This window comes from Erinaceus europaeus, chromosome 9, assembly GCF_950295315.1.
Source record: "Erinaceus europaeus chromosome 9, mEriEur2.1, whole genome shotgun sequence".
Classification (NCBI taxonomy): Eukaryota; Metazoa; Chordata; class Mammalia; order Eulipotyphla; family Erinaceidae; genus Erinaceus; species Erinaceus europaeus.
The window spans coordinates 34583074-34601983 of NC_080170.1; the positions used below are offsets into that span (position 1 = coordinate 34583074).

Here is an 18910-nt window from a genome sequence, read left to right on the forward strand (position 1 = left end):
CAATTGGACATATTAATGAGCCCCCATTTTTACCAGTCTCCTTATACAGAAGGACCTATCTATGCTTCCACTTTAAATTTCCACACATCTTAACTCCATGCTGTGAAGGCATTATTCAGGCAGCCCAGGAAAGTGACAAGTGCTTTGTGGAGAAGTTTCCCACCAGGAAATGATAGGGCTTATATTTCACACTTGGACTTAGCGCCACAGCTCACTGACAGTGAATTTGTTCATGCTTGTTTTTCAAAGTTAACACAGTTTTTCTTTTCTTGAGTCCATGTGCATGTCCTCATCTGCTGTGTCTGTTCTTTTCCCGTCTTCACAGTCCTCATTGACTCCATTTACAAAGTCACCGAGGGCCGACAGTCAGAAATCTTCCACAGACAAGCAGAAGGCAACTTTGACCCCAGCTGCTGCTTTACCATCTACCATGGCAACCACATGGAGTCCGTGGACCTCATCACCTCCAACCCCGAGGAGGCACGCACTTGGATCACGGGCCTCAAGTACCTGATGGCTGGCATCAGTGATGAAGACTCCTTGGCCAAAAGGCAGAGGACTCATGATCAATATCCTCTCTAGAAGTTTACTTTGGAGCTCTGTGTTTGTTTTGAGAGGTGTGTGTGTGTGGGGTGGGGTGGTGTCTGAAGCAAGGGCTATGCTTTTTTTCTCCCGTATCCCTTTGAAGCCTACAGTCCCTTTTCTTCCTGCCTTTTTGCCTTCACTGGCTCTTCTCTTTTCTCTCACCCCAAGTCAATGGATGTCCAAAACATAGAGACTTCACCTGTATAAACTAGGGAGCAGACTTCTGAGGAGACTGAATTTATCTCTATATCACCTGGGAGGTCTCCACATGTAGCCTGCTGCTTCTTTGGAAAGTTGGACTTTCCAATCTGCCTTCATTTTACCAATCTTTTTTTTTTTTTTTCTTTTTTAAAGGTAGGGACAGGTGTGCGCACGTGCGTACACACACACACACACACACACACACACACACACACACACACACACACACGGGGTGGGAGTAAGAAAGAGAGACCGAGACCACAGCACTGTACTTCAGTACAGTGGGGGCCAGGTTTGAACCTGGGTTACCTACATGGGAAAACAGCCCACAGTCCAAGTGAGCTGTTTCTAGCCTGACCCTTCTGTCATTTTTTTTTTTTTAATTTATATTTATTTATTTTCCCTTTTGTTGCCCTTGTCTTTTTTTTATTGTTGTTGTAGTTATTATTGCTGTCAGTGTTGTTGGGTAGGACAGAGAGAAATGGAGAGAGGAGGGGAAGACAGAGATGGGGAGAGAAAGATAGACACCTGCAGACCTGCTTCACCACCTGTGAAGTGATTCCCCTGCAGGTGGGGAGCCGGGGGCTCAAACTGGGATCGTTACATTGGTCCTTGCGCTTTGCCTTTCCTTCATTTTAAAAGTCAGTTTACCTTTACCAAAGTTTAGTCTAACAATTGCTTTGAGATACAGTTATGTACCAGGCACTTTGTTCTGTTTTTCCTCCCTTTTGCATAAATGACAGTTTGGAAACTGAACTGTTTGATACTCATGGGGAAGTGAATTTTTACTTACTTGTATGTCAGTTGCTCAGGAAACTGGAATCCAAGTCTCATTCTTGATTGAGTCTGTGCTCATGGTCCTGCCGTGCTGACAAGACAGGTGATTAATGTGTTTGGTCTGGAGGCACCATTCCAGCTGGGATAGAACTGGGCAGGCCACATGACCTTTCTGGCTCAGTTTCCTTCTTTGGAAATCGAGGGTGTTAGACGCTTGACTGCTCTGTTCCTTTATTTCATGTCTTAAGTGCTTTAACATTCATATGAATGTCCACAGAGGGGTGATTTGGCTCCCTGGGTGCCCCTGGAATGTGTGCCCTGTATTTTCCCCTGGGGTGGGGGTAAATTTGTGCTGCCCCAGCTAGAATCCCTCCCCTGGGGCATCGTTGGAGCAGAGTGACAATGTACAGCAGATGAAAAGGATTTCCACAGTGTGAGAGTCTGGGCTAATGAGCCACAACTTTTCATCAGTATTCACGGCGTGCAGATAAGACGCAGTTTGGCTCTGTAAGTGAACTGAATGTAAACATAGGAGCAAACTTTTGTGTGTGTGTGTGTGCTTTATTCTGTTGATTTGTATTTTAATGCCTTCACATTTGTTACTTGACTTATTTATTAGATAGAGACAGAGAGAAAAACTGAAATGGAAGGGGGAGAAAAGGAGGGAGAGAGTAAGGGATACATATAACACTGCTTCACCACTCCTGAAGCTTCCCACACACACACACACACACACACACACACACACAAGTGGAGACTTGGGGGCTTGAACCTGTGTACCTGAGTATGGTAACATGTGCACTCAACTGAGTATGCCACTACCTGGCTCCAGCCTTCACATTTGTACACACACATACACACACACACACACACACACACACACACAGTGAGAATACTTTCGAGGGCTGGCAAAACAGCTCGCTCACATAATGTGCTGCTTTGCCGTGTGTGTAACCCAGGTTCCAGCTTGTCTTTTGTCTCATTGAAGGAAGTGTTGGTGCTGTCGTCTCTTTTACTCTCTCTCTGGATTTCTGTCTTTGTTAAAAAAATAAAAACAAAACAAACAAACAAAGAATACTTTCCAGTATAAGCCACAGAATCATGAATAGTTGAGAATATTACTTTTCTGGAATGGAATTAGAGAATCCTATGAAAGGAAAGGTCTCACCCAAGTAGTGAGGCTGGACATAGTCTGAAGAGAAGCACGCTGAGGTGGTACTCGTTGTGTTGATTAGGTTGGGATCGGCGGATGCGATATCATTTGGTATGAATTGAGAGAAGCATGCAGGAAAGTGAGCCCCACCCTAGAGGTTCCAGGACTGGGGGAAATATAGGATCTATAGAGGAAGCGGGAGGTTCCTGCTATCTTAAGATTAAGAAGGCAATAGATAGTTATTGTTATAATCAAATTATTTGGCAATTGGGTTAACTTTGAAAATCCCATTGTTAGGATTTGCTGTATCATATACAACAGCATCATAATATATGCTCTTTGACTATATATATATATATATATATATATATATATGTGTATATATATATATATATATATATATATATATATATATATATATGTCAAATAGCCTCTTCCTCTTTCTCTCCATCTGGGGCTTTACCACTCCAGATTCTTTCTCAGAAAGAATGAGAGAGAGAGAGAGAGAGAGAGAGAGAGAGAGAGGGTTTGAGCCTGGGTTGCATCCCTGACGAGGCAGGCATACTATCCAGGTGAACTAGCTTGGCAGTACCTGATTCTGACTTCTTTTTTTTTAAATTTTTTTATATTTATTTTGTTTACTTACTCCCTTCTGTTGCCCTTGTTGTTTTATTGTTGTAGTTATTATTATTGTTGTTGTTGTTGTTGGATAGGACAGAGAGAAATGGAGAGAGGAGGGGAAGACAGAGAGGAGGAGAGAAAGATAGACACCTGAAGACCTGCTTCACTGCCTGTGAAGCTACTCCCCTGCAGGTGGGGAGCCGGGGTTCGAACCGGGATCCTTATGCCGGTCCTTGTGCTTTGCGCCACCTGTGCTTAACCCGCTGCGCTACAGCCTGACTCCCTTGATTCTGACTTCTATGTGTTGAGTTTGTTTTTGTTTTACCAGAGCAGTGCTCAGCTTTGGCTTATGGTGGTGCTAGGGATTGAACCTGGGACCTCAGAGTCTACTGCATGAAAATCTTTTTGCATAGCCAACATGCTGTTTTCCCTGCTACTTTCCTGCTTTTATTTGATTTGATTTTTTTGGTTATAAAGTTGATTTGAACTCTTTTTTGCTTCTTTGTAGCTATACATTTTATTTTAAATATCTATTTATTTATTATTATTTATTAACTTACAGGACAGAGAGAAATTGAGAAGGAAGAAAGAGGGGGAGAGAGAGAACGAGATAACCACAGACCTGCTCCACTGCTTGTGACGTTTCTCCCTTGCAGTGGGGGGCTCAGGGGCTTGAACTGGGGTCCTTGCATGTGGTAGCATGTCTGCTCAATCAGGTGTACCACCACCTGGCCCCTATATATTTTATTTTACTTACTTATATTGATTTAATAATGATTTACAAAATTATATAAGATTTCAGGAATATACTTTTGTACCTTTGTGTGTTTGTATGTGCACACAGATCTTTTCACCCTCCACTGTGGGACTGAGCAATTATGACTACACATTTCTCCCTTACCACTGTTGAGTTGCATGCTGTAAGTTTTTGTATATCCTGTTTGCATTTTCATTTGTCTCCAAGTGATTTCTTCTTGGATACACCGGTTATTTAATATGCCATTTAATTCCAAGTGTCGTGAATTTTCTTCTTGATTGCTGCCTTCATCGCATTGTGGTCAGGGAAAACATTTTTGTATGATCACTCTTTTTCAAAATTGAGCCTTAGTTTGTGACCTAAATATGATTTGTCCTGAAGTGTTCCATGTGTGCTCGAGAAGAATATTTGCTGTTATTGTCAAGTGTTCTGGATATGTCAGTTAAAGCTAAGTGGTTTACTGTGTGAAGTTCTCTATTTCATCTTCTGACTCATTTCAGTGAGAGGGATATTAAAGTCTCCAACTATTATTGTGTCTATATTTTCCCCTTCCTTTCTGTCAGTTTTTGTTTCATGGTATATCATCATAATGTGCCAGTGTTTTTTAACTGCTATTTCTTTTATGGTATTGAATCTTTTACTTCTATATAACAATTATATTTGTCTCTGTATCATATAACCTTTCTTGGTTTATAGCCTATTTTTATTATATAAACATATCCACTCATGCTCTTTTTCTGGTTACTGGGTTATCTTTGTTCCATCCTTTCACTTTCTACCTGTTTATTGTCTTTGGATCTCAAATGAATGTCTTGTATATTTGGGTCATGTTTTTTGTTCTTTCAGCCAGTCTGTCTTTTGGTTGGACAGTTTATTCATTTACATTTGGAACAATTCCCAATAGTGGGAGATGATTGTTGTCATTTTTTTCCTTATATGCCTTTTATGGCTTTTTGTTACCTTCTTTCCTGCATTATTGTCTTTTGAGTATGTGTTTGATTTTTTTTTTTTTTTTGTAGTGAAATGCTTAAATTCCTTTCTTGGAACTGGATGATGTTACACTCAGCAAATCACATGCTTTGCTATGTGTGAGGACCTGAATTCAAGTCCCCAATCCGGACCTGTAGGGGAGAAGTTTCATATGAGAAGTGAAGTATGCTGCAGGTCTCTCTCTCTCTCTTTTTATATTTATTTATTTATGACAGAGAGAAATTGAGACAAGAGGGGGAGATTAAGAAGGAGAGAGACAGAGAGATACCTGCAGCACTGCTTCACTACTTGTGAAGCTTCCCCCTGCAGGTGGGGACCAGGGACTTGAACCTGGGTCCTTGCATGTTGTAATCTATGTGCTCACCACCACCTGCCCCCCAGGCATCTCTTTTTATCTCTCCTTCTCTCTTTCTACCTTTCTATTTCTCTCTGTCTTATTTAATAAAATTAAAAAAAAAAAACCAGTTGCTGGAAATGGTGGAGTTGCCCTGCAGTCACTGAACATCAGAAATAGTCCAGACACATAAAAAAATTCCTCTGTTATTTACTCTTGTGTATTTTGATAGCTATTGCCTTTGTAGTCACTGTGAGAATTAGTTACTGTAGAAATTATTCTATACACTTAACTTTATTTTTCTTTCTTTTCAGAGCACTGCTTAGGTCTGGTTTATGGTGGTGAGGGTGATTGAACCTAGGACTTTGGAACGTCAGGCATTAGATAGAGTCTCTTTATATAACCATTGTGTGTCCCTTGCCCTATATTTAGCATTCTAAAGTTAGAGTGCTTTAGTTAGAATTGAAGCCCACTTAGGTCAGTGGTCCTTTGAATTTGATGTTGTTTGTCCTTGTTACCTTGCAGTAAGTTTTCATTATTGGAAATAGCCAGTTTACCTCTTGAGGGGTATTTTCAAAATATGCTATTCAGAAAGGAAGATCCCAGAACTGCTCAGAGGATCTATATTATAAGAAATATGGAAGCAGCTGACGCGTCATTGAGCAGAGAAAAATTAATAAATGAATTGTGAAGAGGAAGCTAATGTCAAAAGAAATGGGAGCATTATTTGAGTCAGGGAAACATTCTCATATAGATTTGTTAGAATTTGGGAGGCTTTGGGGTGACATCTTAATAACAGAAATGACATCCTTGACTGAACATACATTTAATTGCCTTCATTGAGGAGAACAGATTTGGGATGTTGATAATTTCCTCGTTTCAATTAAGCCTGAAAATTTCAACAGGGAATGATGATAATGAATCTTAAATGACTGTAAAAGAAATCTCCACCCTGTGGGATGTGTAATTCGAGTTATTTCTGCAGTCTGGCCATGTTGAGTGGGGGTGGAGTGCTCTTCTTGTCTATTGGAAGCACTTATCTAGGGTGATGACTCGAGATGCAGGCTAGTGTCATACTGCCTGGGCTCAGTCCCAACCCTGCTTTATATTGTGTAGCTCTTGGTGAGTGATTTCATCTCTGCCTTACAGATTTATCTGTAATAGGGCAATGAGGCAAGTCACGGTGTCTACCTTGTGTGGTTCTATGAGACTCAAACACATTGGTAAATGTAATTTGCTGAAAAAACTGGCTAGGACATATAAAGCTCTTTTTTTTAAAAAAAAATTTATTTATTAAAAGGAAACATTGACAAAACCATAGGATAAGAGGGGTACAACTTCACACAGTTCCCACCATCAGAACTCCGTATTCCATCCCCTCTCCTGATAGCTTTCCTATTCTTTATCCCTCTGGGAGTGTGGACCCAAGGCCATTATGGGGTGCAGAAGGTGGAAGGTCTGGCTTCTGTAATTGCTTCCCTGCTGAACATGGGCATTGACAGGTCGATCCATACTCCCAGCCTGTCTCTCTTTTCCTAGTGGAGCGGGGCTCTGGGGAAGCGGGACTCTAGGACACAGTGGAGGGGGTTGTCTGTCCAGGGAAGTCTGGCTGGCATCATGGTAGTATCTGGAACCTGGTGACTGAAAAGAGAGTTAACATATAAAGCCAAACAAGTTGTTGACTAATCATGAACCCAAAGGCTGGAATAGTGCAGATGAAGAGTTGGGGTGTGTGTGTGTCTCCATTTTAAAGCTCTTTTTTTTTTTTTTTTTTGCCTTCAGGGGTATTGCTGAGGCTCAGTGCCTGCATTATGAATCTACTGTTCCCAGAGGCTATTTTCCCCCTTTTTTGCCCTTGTTGTTTATCATTGTTGTTGTTATTATTATTATTGTTGCTGTCATTATTGTTGGATAGGACAGAGAGATATTGAGAGAGGAGGAGAAGACAGACAGGGAGAGAAAGATAGACATCTGCAGACTTGCTTCACCGCCTGTGAATTGACCCCCCCCACACACTGGTGGGGAGCTGGGAGCTAACCAGGATCTTTATGCCAGTCCTCGTGACTTGTGCATGTGTGCTTAACCTGCTGCACTACCACCCAGCCCCCATAAGGCTCTCTTTTCTTTTCATATATATGAAAATTTATATAAATTTATATAAAATTTATATAAATTTTTAAAAATTTCTTCATTGGGGGATTAATGTTTTACAGTCGACAGTAAATACAATAGTTTGTACATGCATAACATTTCTCAGTTTTCCACATAACAATACAACTCCTACTAGGTCCTCTGTTATATTTTTTATATATATTTTTATATATATTTTTTATATTACAGAATTACACGTCAACAGGGGTTTGAATCAACACCATTCCCTCCACCAGAGTTCTGAATCTTCACTCTCCCCATTGCAATCCACCACAGTTGCCCTAAAGTTTTAGACATGGGCCGACCATCTTCTCTACAACTGTCTGTCCACATTTATACATAGTTGCCCCTTCTTTTTCTGATTCAATCCTCTCTTCCTCTCTAAGCCACTCATAACATTGTAGCTACCCTGTCTTTCTCTGGGTGCTGATGGAGCTGGAGTGCAGAACTCTCTTATCTTCATCCTATCACTTCTTTCTCGTTGGGAGTATGGATAAAGGTTGTTTATGGGGAGCAGAAGGTAGGAGTTCTGGTTTCTGTAGCTGCTTCTCCACCTAGCAAGGGCATTGACAGGTCGATCCATACCCCCAGCCTGTTTCTATCTTTCCCTAGTGTGTTGGTATGCTTCTAAATTCTGCTTCTAAGACCCCTTCTGTTGCACTGCTTGATGCTGTGGTCTCTTTATATAATCATTGTTCTGTTCGCACTGGTTTAATCCCCACTGGTTCCCGCGCTTTTTCCTTCTCCCCACCCCCTATCCTATGTACATCCTCTTCTGACCTGACACTTCTGCCTCAGGAGATGTATATAGGACAGTATTTTCTAATGAATAGAGATTAGATTGTTGAATTGCATCCCCGCTCGTCAATAAAGATTGAACTGCGTTCCCAGCTCAGGGCCCATATGTAAATGCATATTTGTATTTAGCACCGGAGCCTGTGTAACCTCTAAGTCCCTACTGGTCTGAGCTTATAGCTCATGGTCACATCTGAGGAACATTGCAAGCTGCACTCATTTTAGGACCAGCCTTTTTTGAGTGGCAGGGCAGGATACCCCCAGCCTCCATTTGGAGACTGAGACTATCTCTACCGTCATTGATAGAGCTCTTTTTGACTATTCTTGTTACTTAAAAAAACACTTTATTTAGTGAGAGAGATAGAGATTGATAGAGACCAGAGCACTGATCAGCTCTAGTTTAAGGTGGTGCTAGGGGTTTAACCCGGGACCTCAGAGCCTCTGGCATGCATGGAAGTCTTGCTTAACCATTATGCTGTCTCTCCAGTCCTATTATTGTTATTATTTTGGCAACAGTGAGTAAGGATTGGCTAATATTTTATGGTTCTGTGGAAGGAAAGCACTACCTCTAGAAGAATTTTATTTTTATTTTTACCTCCAGGGTTATTGCTGGGGCTCTGTGCTGGCACTCCAAATCCACTGCTCCTAGCAGTGATCTCCCCCCCCCCCCATTTTATTGGTAGGACAGAGAGAAAATGAGAGAGGAGGGAGAAACAAAGATAGATACTTGCAGATCTGCTTCACCACTTGTGAAGCGTCCCCCCCCCCCCCCCCCGTAGGTGGGGAGTGAGGGCTCAAACCCGCATCCCTGCACAGATCCTTGTGCGTGCTTAACTGGGTGTGCCACCTCCTGGCACCTTTCCCCCTCCCAAAAGACTTTAGGCATCTAAGCTGATGCCTCAGACCATAAATTGGGGGGTGTCTTGCAAACTTTGTGTTTATTTGGCCACCCCCTGTTTTTGATGGGCCCATTTGAGCTAAGAATGGGTTTTCAATGGCTAAGAGAAATCAAAGGAACATTTTGTGGCTTGCAAAAATACTGCAGAATTTAATCATCTGTGTTGCTCACTAACGTTTTCTGGAAATATAACCCTGCCAACTTGTTTATGTATTCTCTGTGATTGACTTTGTCTAACAGTAGCAGAGCTGAGAAGTCACAGTGTACAGCAAATAGCTTGTAGAGTCTACAGTATTTGCTACTTTATCTTTTGGAAACACACACACACACACACACACACACACACACACACACACACTCCCCCCTATGAGTTAATACCACTTACTTCTTTATGCCCTCCTAGAATTTCTGGACAGGAAATTCCAGGCCATGAGTTTTCATTCAGTTTTCGCTTTCCCCTTTTTTCTTTGTATAATAATGTCTTATCTTTAAAATTTATCATGTGTGAGGTAATGAATCTTTCATTCAGGGCTTTCTTGGGTGCTCATGCCTTAATTGTGAAGACAACTTCCAGATATCAAGCTACTTCTCTCTGCAGTTGTATCTTAGTTCATGTGTACTGTTACTGGAAGAGAATGGTTTTTCCTTTCATAGAAAATATTCTGTGAGTGTGTGTGTGGGGGGGACTTCAAGGCTTTCTAGTTGTGCTCACTCGTATTATTGATGGAGAAATGGAAGCTCTTGAGAAATGAAATAGTAACCCACTCTCATAGAACCAAGTTATCACAGAGCCAGAGTGAATATCTATTTTTTTGGTTTATTTCTATTGTATCAGACCTAGGTCCCCTAAACCATTGAGAAGAAGGCCTTGCAGACAACAAGCCCATCCTGAACATCTATATTTACAGACTGCTCATACTCAGGATTTCTGTGTCCTTGATTATTTTCTGGAGAATTCTGATAAGCTTTGGTAAATAAATATAGGCAGGTGGAAAAAAAAGTGCTATCATAGGACTCAGGTCTTTATATTTGAAACGCTAGTCAAATGCTTTGTGTGTGTGTGTGTGGGGGGTTTTACAGAACCAGTGTCCACTCCAAAAGAAAAAATGGAGTTGGTAGAATAGATGTCACATGCCCAGAAAACACAAAGGAGATTCAAATACTGATTAATGTTGACTCAAGTGTGTTACTTTTCGAGTCCTCAGTTTCATTTATTTTTTCCTCTGGTTCTGGGTCACCCTTTGACTCCCAGGCATCATAATAATAATAATAATGAGGTCCTTCTAGGTTTTACATTAATGCCATCTGCCTGAATCCTATGATGAGAAATTAAACTTGAAAGTGTTGGGTTGGTTATTTTCAAATGCCGTAAAGGGAACAAAATGTGAGACAAGGTATTAATAATCCAATATCACCTCTATTTAACTTCAAGAGAAATAAGTCTTCAACTTTCTGGTTGTTTTTCACCTCCTAAGATACAATCTCGTATAAACATGATTTGAATCGCCTAAGAAATAGAAGCGAGCTGTATTAGCATTGGGAGGTTAATTCATATTTTGATTGGAAACAAAAACCTCTCAATTTGATGTCACCTGTTCCCTTTTTCCAACTTCTCAACCTTATGTCTTTCCCTTACTTTGATTGTCTGTTTTTTTTTCCTTTGTTTTAATTTCTTTCCTCTTCATTACCCTTTGAATTACGAAGCTCAATTTGATTTTCTAAGCAGTTCACAGTTCTTGTTTTCTGTAACATACCCCTCCGAAACAACTATGAATCATTTTTTAAAAAATCTTCTGTTGTAAAACTTGAAATTTTTTTTTTTCTGATTTTTATTGATAGGATAGAGAGAAATTGAGAGAGGAGGAGGAAATAGAGATGGGCAGGGAAAGATAGACCCTGCAGACCTGCTTTACCACTTGTGAAAAACTTGGAGATTTTAACTTGTCCATTTGGTTCCATTTACTCTGCTTCCTCACTCTGTAAAAACAAACCAAATCTTAAGATTAATGCACCTCAAATTTTATTTATTTATTTATTTATTTATTTATTTATTTATTTATAGCCTCAGTGCCTCAAGCAAGTGAGATTTCACTATTCCTGGGCGACATTTTCATTCTTCTTTTTCATTGAGAGGGAAGGGAGAGAGAAAAGGAGAGAAAGACCAGGAGGGAAAGGGGATAGGGAAGGGGAGGGGAAGGGGGAGGGCCAAAGGGTCAGTGTTTCCTCTGGTTCTGTAGTACTCCCATATTGTATCTGGCCCCCAGACTATACCCTTCTCCTTCCCTATCTGGACCCTCCCCCAAATTTTTCTAAAATTTCAGTTCACATCTCAGCTTTCTTCTTACTTTTTCTCTTTCTTTCTCTTTCTCTCTCTTTCCTTCTTTATTTCCTTCTAAACATTTTTATTTATTTTTACTAGAGAGATACAGAAAGACACACACACACACACACACACACACACAGAGAGAGAGAGAGAGAGAGAGATGCCATAGCACTGCTCAACTCTGGCTTATGGTGGTGTAAGGGATTGAACCTGGCATCTTTGGTACTTCAGGCATGAAAGTCTTTTCATATAACCATTATGATGTCTCCCAAGCCCTAAACTCAGTTTTCTATCTTTAGTCACCCAAGTCATTCCTGAACTTTTCCAGGCAACCTCTGGTATATCTATAAGCTGCCCTTGACTTGCAGGTTTGGAGTGATCAGGTACAACCCCTCAAAGCTAGTAGAGAGCTGCATCAGGTTGCAAGAGACCTGTGTCTCTTTTCTAATCTTCAAAAGATTTTTCCCTTTCCTCTAGGTTCATATCCTCATCTGAGCAATGGGGAGATTGAAATAGGTGGTCTGGATTTCTTTTAAGTTTTATTTACTAGGAGGTGGAGGAAGATAAGACAGAACCAGAGCATCGCTCCGACATATATAGTGCTGAGGATTAAACTCTGGATCTTGCACATGTGAATCAGTGCTCTAGCACTGATTCCAGCACCTCCTTCCAGGTCACTTTTTTTTTTTTTTTAAGATTTATTTATTTTAGATGGTGCAAATTTCTTTTATTTCTCCCCCCCTCCCCTGCCTCCAGGTTTATTGCTGGGGCTTGGTGCCGGCACTATGAATCCACTGCTCCTGGAGGCTACTTTTTTTGCTTTTCTTGCCCTTGTTTATCATTTTGTTGTTACTATTATTGCTGTCATTGTTGGGCAAATTTCTAAATGTAGGAGTGAGAATGAGAAAAAAGGCAGTTGGGCAAATTATGTAACATAGGTTACTGTGAAAGTAAAAGATGAACCACCATAGAGGGAGAAAATATGACTTAGATTTGGGGTTTCTTATAGCATAGAGATGGAGGAACAGATTGGATTAGATACTTGAGTCATGAAAGCTCTCAGAATAGCGTGGTTTGAGACTGCACTCTGAGTCTCTGTCTGTCTTTCATTACCACCGGGGTTATTTATCGCTGGGGCTCAGTGCCAGCACTGCAGATCCACTCCTCCAGGGACCAATTTTTCCTCCCCTTCCCCCTTTTATTTGACTAGACAGAAATTGAGGGAGCCTGACAGTAGCACAGTGGGTTAAGTACACTTGGCACCAAGCGTGAAGACCCACGGCATTAAGGATCCCTGTTCAAGCTCCTGACTCCTCTCCTGCAGGGCAGTGTAGGGTCGTTCCACAAGCGGTAAAGCAGGTCTGCAAGTGTCTTTCTCTCCTCTCTCGATTTATCTGTCCTATCCAACAACAAAAACAATAAAATGGGGGAAAAATGGCCTCCAAGAGCAGTGGATTCTTAGTGCAGGCACAGAGTCCCAGGGTTGAGGCAAAAACAACAAACAAACAAACAAAAAAATAGAAAATGAGAAGGGAGGGGGAAGAGAGACAGAAAGGAAAGGAAAGGGGAGCGAGAAAGCGAGAGAGAAAGCAGACCTGCTTCACCATTTGTGAAGCTTTCCCTCTACAGATGAGGAGCAGGTGCTTGAACCTGGGTGCCCAGGTATGGTAATGTGTGTGCTTAACCAGGTGCACTCCCTCCTGACCTCTTTCTCTTGTATCTCATCTGAGAGTGTGAACTGCAGGACCTCCTCCAAAGACTCAAGCTCCGTGCTAATGGGGACCCTCCTTGTGAGTATTCCAGGAGAGAACACTGTTTTGTTTTTGTTTTTTGTTTGTTTGTTTATTTTTTGGTTTTGAGCAAACACAAATGTTTTCCTTGACCTTGCTGCACATGGGTGAAGCAGACCTTTGAAGAAGCCGATAAGAATGGCGATGGCTTGCTGAATATTGAGGAGATACACCAACTGATGCACAAGCTCAATGTCAACCTGCCTCGAAGAAAAGTCCGACAAATGTTTCAGGTATGTTTTCACTGTTGGGTTGATTCCGCTTGATAAACACAGGAGATTGCTGAGATACTTCGATCCTTCAAAGACTTTTGGTGTGGGGATGTTAACTATTACCTGCTCTGTATTGTTTTATTTATTTATTGTTTTTTGTTTTTCTGTGATGCATTTGTTTCATCACGTAGGGAGGGGAAAAAAAGAGTCCTAGACTAAACACACACTTTCATTTCCTTAAATGCTTCCTTAAATTGTTGTAGTAATTCCAAGTGTCTTACCTGATATTTAAATAATGGAGTTTAACTCAACTTACTCTGTGAAGGGGTGACTTAAATATTGGTCAAAACATATGCTCATCATTGACCTGAAGTTAGTAAAAGTTAAAGCCATCTTTATGTGCACTATGATTTTCAAAGTCATATTTAAAATTGTGTAACTATGGGCTGGAAGGTAGTGCATCTGGTCAAGCATACACATTAGCATGCACAAAGACCCCAGTTCAAGGCCCTTCCCCCTTGCTGTGCCCACTTGTAGGGGAAAGCTTCACAAGTAGTGAAGCAGTGCTGCAGGTGTCTCTCTGTCTCTTTTCCTCTCTGCGTCCTCCCTCCTATTTCAGTTTCTCTGTCTCTATCCAAAATAAATAAGTACAAATTACTTTAAAAAAAAAAACCTACATAGCTGATGAGTATACTCATTGGTCGCATCAACATCAATGGTTTTTATGACAAATTCAGCCAATCAGAAGCAAGTTATTTGGTGAAAGATTCTCAGTAAGGATTTAGAGACAAGTCATTTCAACTAGGAATCAGTTCTCATGGATTTATCAGATTTCTTTGGTGGGAAAACACAGAAGAACCAATGCTAATGGTTGTAAGGATAATTTACTACTTATACAGAAGTAAAAAGAGATTTGTTGGGGAAGGGAGATAATTCACCTGTAGGATGTATACCTCATCCTGTATGTGGCCCAAGGTCAAACCTGGCACCAGATGAGAGTGTTGTGGCACTAGAGGAAGCTCAGATGCTTTGGTGTCTGCCTGCCCCACCCCTATTTTTTCTTTCTTTTTTTTTTTTTAAATCAGAGCACTGCTCAACTCTGGCTTATTGTGGTGCAGGGAATTGAACCTTGGATTTAAGAGCCTGGGACATGAGAGTCTCTTTGCATAACCATTATGCCATCTACTCCTGCCCTCTCCCTTTCTATCTGAATGGAAAAAGTTGACCCAAGAATGGTGAAATTGTGCATGTATGATGTCTTCCTGGGAGAGAGAGAGAGAGAGATATTTATTACTGGAAATAATGACATTTAATTGAATTGCTGTTCAGAAACTAATGAGAAATCACTGTTCTCATTAAGCACTAAATAACCTCTTTTTTGTTCTTGCTGATTCTTGTCCAAGATTTTTCTCTCTCTCTCTTTTAAATTAGTTTTTTCAAAAGATCAGTATTTGGTTTAATTTTTCATCTTTGATGTTATATCTATTTATTTTCTGTTTCATTGCTTTCTGCTTCTGTTTTACATTTATTCCCTTCTATTTTATTTTTCCCCTTCCTACTTTCTGTAGATTTAGTATCTCTAGCTTTTTTATTTGTTTTTTAGCTTTTCAAATTGAATCCTAACTTCTGTTTTAATTACTTGCATTGCTCCCTAACAAGTTTAAAACTTTAAATTTTTGCTAGTTGCTGCTTTAAGTTCATCACATACTTTTAAATTAGTATATTTGCTCACTTACACACACACACACACACACACACACACACACACACACACACACAGCCTATTTAGAAATTTACTGTTTCAAAATAGCTTTGTTCAAAAGCTTTCTTTGCTTATTTATAACTTAATGTAATTGAAGATAAAAGTTGTTATAAATTTGATTCTATTGTACTTTGTGGAAATATTTTGTTGGCCTAATCTGTATATAGTCTTTTTATTTATATATATTTATTTTTATAAATCGATCTCTGTGTACTTTCAAGGGATGTGCATTTTATTATTTGAAGTGTGTTCTAATCCTTTTATGGTAAATATGACTTCCTAGGACTAAAATTTCCACTTCAGACTCTCAGGCTACCTTGTTTTATTCTATATCTTTCAGGAAGCTGATACAGATGAGAATCAGGGGACTTTGACATTTGAAGAGTTCTGTGTTTTTTACAAAATGATGTCCTTGAGACGGGACCTTTATTTACTGCTTTTGAGCTACAGTGACAAGAAAGATCACCTAACAGTAGAAGAACTGGCTCAGTTTTTGAAGGTGGAGCAAAAGGTATTATTATACTATTGAATGCTTATTTTTATTTATTTATTTATTCCCTTTTGTTGCCCTTGTTGTTTTCTTGTGTAGTTATTGTTGTAGTCATTGTTGGATACGACAGAGAGAAATGGAGAGAGGAGGGGAAGACAGAGGAGGGAGAGAAAGATAGACACCTGCAGACCTGCTTCACTGCTTGTGAAGCGACCCTCCCTGCTGGTGGGGAGCCGGGGGCTCAAACCGGGATCCTTACACTAGTCCTTGAGCTTTGCACCACCTGCGCTTAACCCACTGCGCTACCACCACTCAACTCCCTGAATGCTTATTTAAACTATGTGTGAAAGATACACGGGTTTCTCTGATGTAGGATGCAGGCATCCTTTCAATTTTATATAGAGGGGTAAAATAACTACATTTCTATGAAAATTTTATTGTGGATGTGCTTCCAGCAGCTTTTATAAGGTAGTAGTAGACTGAACACATTGCTAAAGTTTTATTTTCTTCTACTTTAGTATCACTTTATTGAGGGAATATTGATTTATAGAATTGTTGTCACAAGGCTGCATTTTCCCAAGACAAGTGCCACCAAGCCATCAATCTTCTTCCACTATAAGGATCTAGATCCACAACCACCCCTTAGTGCTCCTTTCCCCCCAAATTTGCTATGATAGACTACAGTTCATTGGGGTTTCATCCTGTATTGTCCTTTGCTTTGCTTCTTAGATTCCACATTAAAAAAAAATTTTTTTTTCTTACTTTAAACAGGCTTGGTATGGATATACATGTTTTTCCCATAGGAACTGAATGTTAGTTCATATTTCATTTTTAGAGATAATGACCTTATTTTCTTTACATTAACCATGTAGTTATGTCTTTATTAACTGTGCATAATTCTTAGCTTCTAATATAATAATCTATTGGTAATTCTAGTAGGAAACTGGTATTTGGTCATAGAAGAAGATTAAGCAAATTAAGTCTTGCTTAGCCAAAGGAATCTTTAATACGCTTACATAAGATTTTTTGATTTTAATACTTTTTTTTTTTTTTAATGAGAGAGTTAGGGAGAAAGAGAGAAACTACCACTCTGGCATATGTGATGCCAAGGATCAAACTCAGGATCTCATGTCTGAGAGTTTAGTGCTTTATTCACAGTGCCACCTCAAACTTCATTTCTCACTTCTCACTGAAGTAGAGGAGTAATTGAATAGTTTTTTCTTCTTCCTTTTCTTCTTCTTCCTCCTCTTTTTCCTCCTCCTCCTCTTCTTCTTCTAGGTTTATTGAGTTACACTTGACAGATAATTATACACAGTTAAGGCGTACAACGTGAGGCTCTAATACTTATATTGTGAAATGATTATCATCGTCAAACTATGGTATAGATCGAGTGATATAAATAATCGATACATATTATTGACTAGACTGATTTGTAGGAGACCTGATTGATGTCAGGATAGCAGACCTGGTAATGTTTCATCCCACTATCACCATCATATACACTTTGGGAATATCAGGTTCAAATTTTATGAACTTTGTAATTGATTTTTAAGGAATTACATGAGATAGTATTAGCAACAAGTTTTTCTTTCTTTTTTTTTCTTAATTAAAACTAGTTGTTTTAGTTAGTTTGCTAATTAGTATGGACAGAGATTTTTTTCATTACCTATAAGATTATCTGTAAATCAGAAAAAAAATGAGAGTGGAGTTAAACACACACACACAGATACACACCAACACACACACACACACACAGTCTTTATTTTTTACCCAGAGAATATATCCTTCCTGTATTATATTCTTTTTAAAAAAGAACTTATTTTATTGAGAGAAGTAGGGTGGGAGAAGGGAGAGACCAGAGTACTGTTGGCATGAGATTCCAGAGACAGAACCTGGGACCTCAGGCATGCAAGTCCTGTACTCTATGTACTGTGAGCCATTTCCCCAGCCACCTGTTATTCCAACTGTTTCTCATTCTCACTTAGAGGCCTCATCATAGTATAGACCAGGAGGCCAGGAGACCTTCACTCCATACTCTGAAAGCTTTGTTGGTTGGAAAGTCTAGGACAGATAATTTATAATAGGTTTTTTTTTTTTAGTGATTTAATATTGATTTACAAAATTATAAGGTAAAAAGGGTATATTTCCATACTGTTTTCATCACTACAGTTCTGTGTCCCCATTCCTTCCATTGGAAACTACAGTAGTTATGGGTTGACTATTATTTCTATTACTATATATAAATATGTCTATTTCTCTATGGGCCTGCCTTCTCTTCCTTTCTTTTTAAAAGAATTTTTATTAGTGATTTAAAAATAATCAACAAGACTTTAAGATAACAGGGGTATAATTCCATATAGTTCCTACCACCAGAGTTCCATGTTCCATCCCCTCCATTGGAAACTTCTCTATTCTTGATCCTATTGGGAGTATGGACCAAAATTCCTTATGGGTGCAGAAGGCGGAAGGTCTGGCTTCTATAATTGCTTCTCCACTGGATATGAATGATGCTAGGTTGATCCATACCCCCAGTCTGTTTCTGTCATTACCTAGTGGGGTAGGTCTCTGGAGAGGTGAGACTTCAGGACACATTGGTGAGGTCGTTTGTCCAGAGAAGTCAGCTTGGTGTCATGGTAGCATCTGCAGCTTGGAGGCTGAAAGGCGTTAAGATATAAAGCGGGACAAATTGCTTAATAAACAGGAACCCAAAAGTAGGAATAGAGCAGATGAAATTAGGGGTCTTTTTGTGTGAAGAAGCTAGGAAGTTTATTTTAGGTATGTGTCCAGGGGCCCATGATTTTAGTAATTTTGCTTGAGCCTGATAGCCAACATGCAGGGAAACTAAAATTATTGTCTGGGAAGATAGTGTCAGAGTTGAGAATAGGACTAGAAAGCTGGACTGGTAAGTCAGAATTGTGAAGACTTTGCTTTCTGATCTGTATAAAGGAGAAGATCTCTCCCTTCTGGGTCTGAGACTGTCAACTTGAAGACTGAATGTGAACGATCAATGTGAAGATCCTTTGGCAGAGAGATTCAGAAGTATGGCAATGTGAGAAATTAAAGTGTTTAAA

General features: G+C 39.8%; 1 protein-coding gene across 4 annotated transcripts in view; it reads left to right on the top strand.

Annotated features, from left to right (window-relative positions):
• The window catches only part of PLCH1 (phospholipase C eta 1), a 247157-nt gene that overhangs the window by 138825 nt on the left and 89422 nt on the right, over positions 1 to 18910 (top strand). For all 4 annotated transcript variants that reach the window (XM_060197616.1, XM_060197617.1, XM_060197618.1 and 1 more), the window contains 3 exons: positions 326 to 569; positions 13479 to 13608; positions 15690 to 15860. In XM_060197616.1, coding sequence (XP_060053599.1) covers positions 326 to 569; positions 13479 to 13608; positions 15690 to 15860 — 545 coding nt within the window. The remainder of the gene's footprint in view (positions 1 to 325; positions 570 to 13478; positions 13609 to 15689; positions 15861 to 18910) is intronic.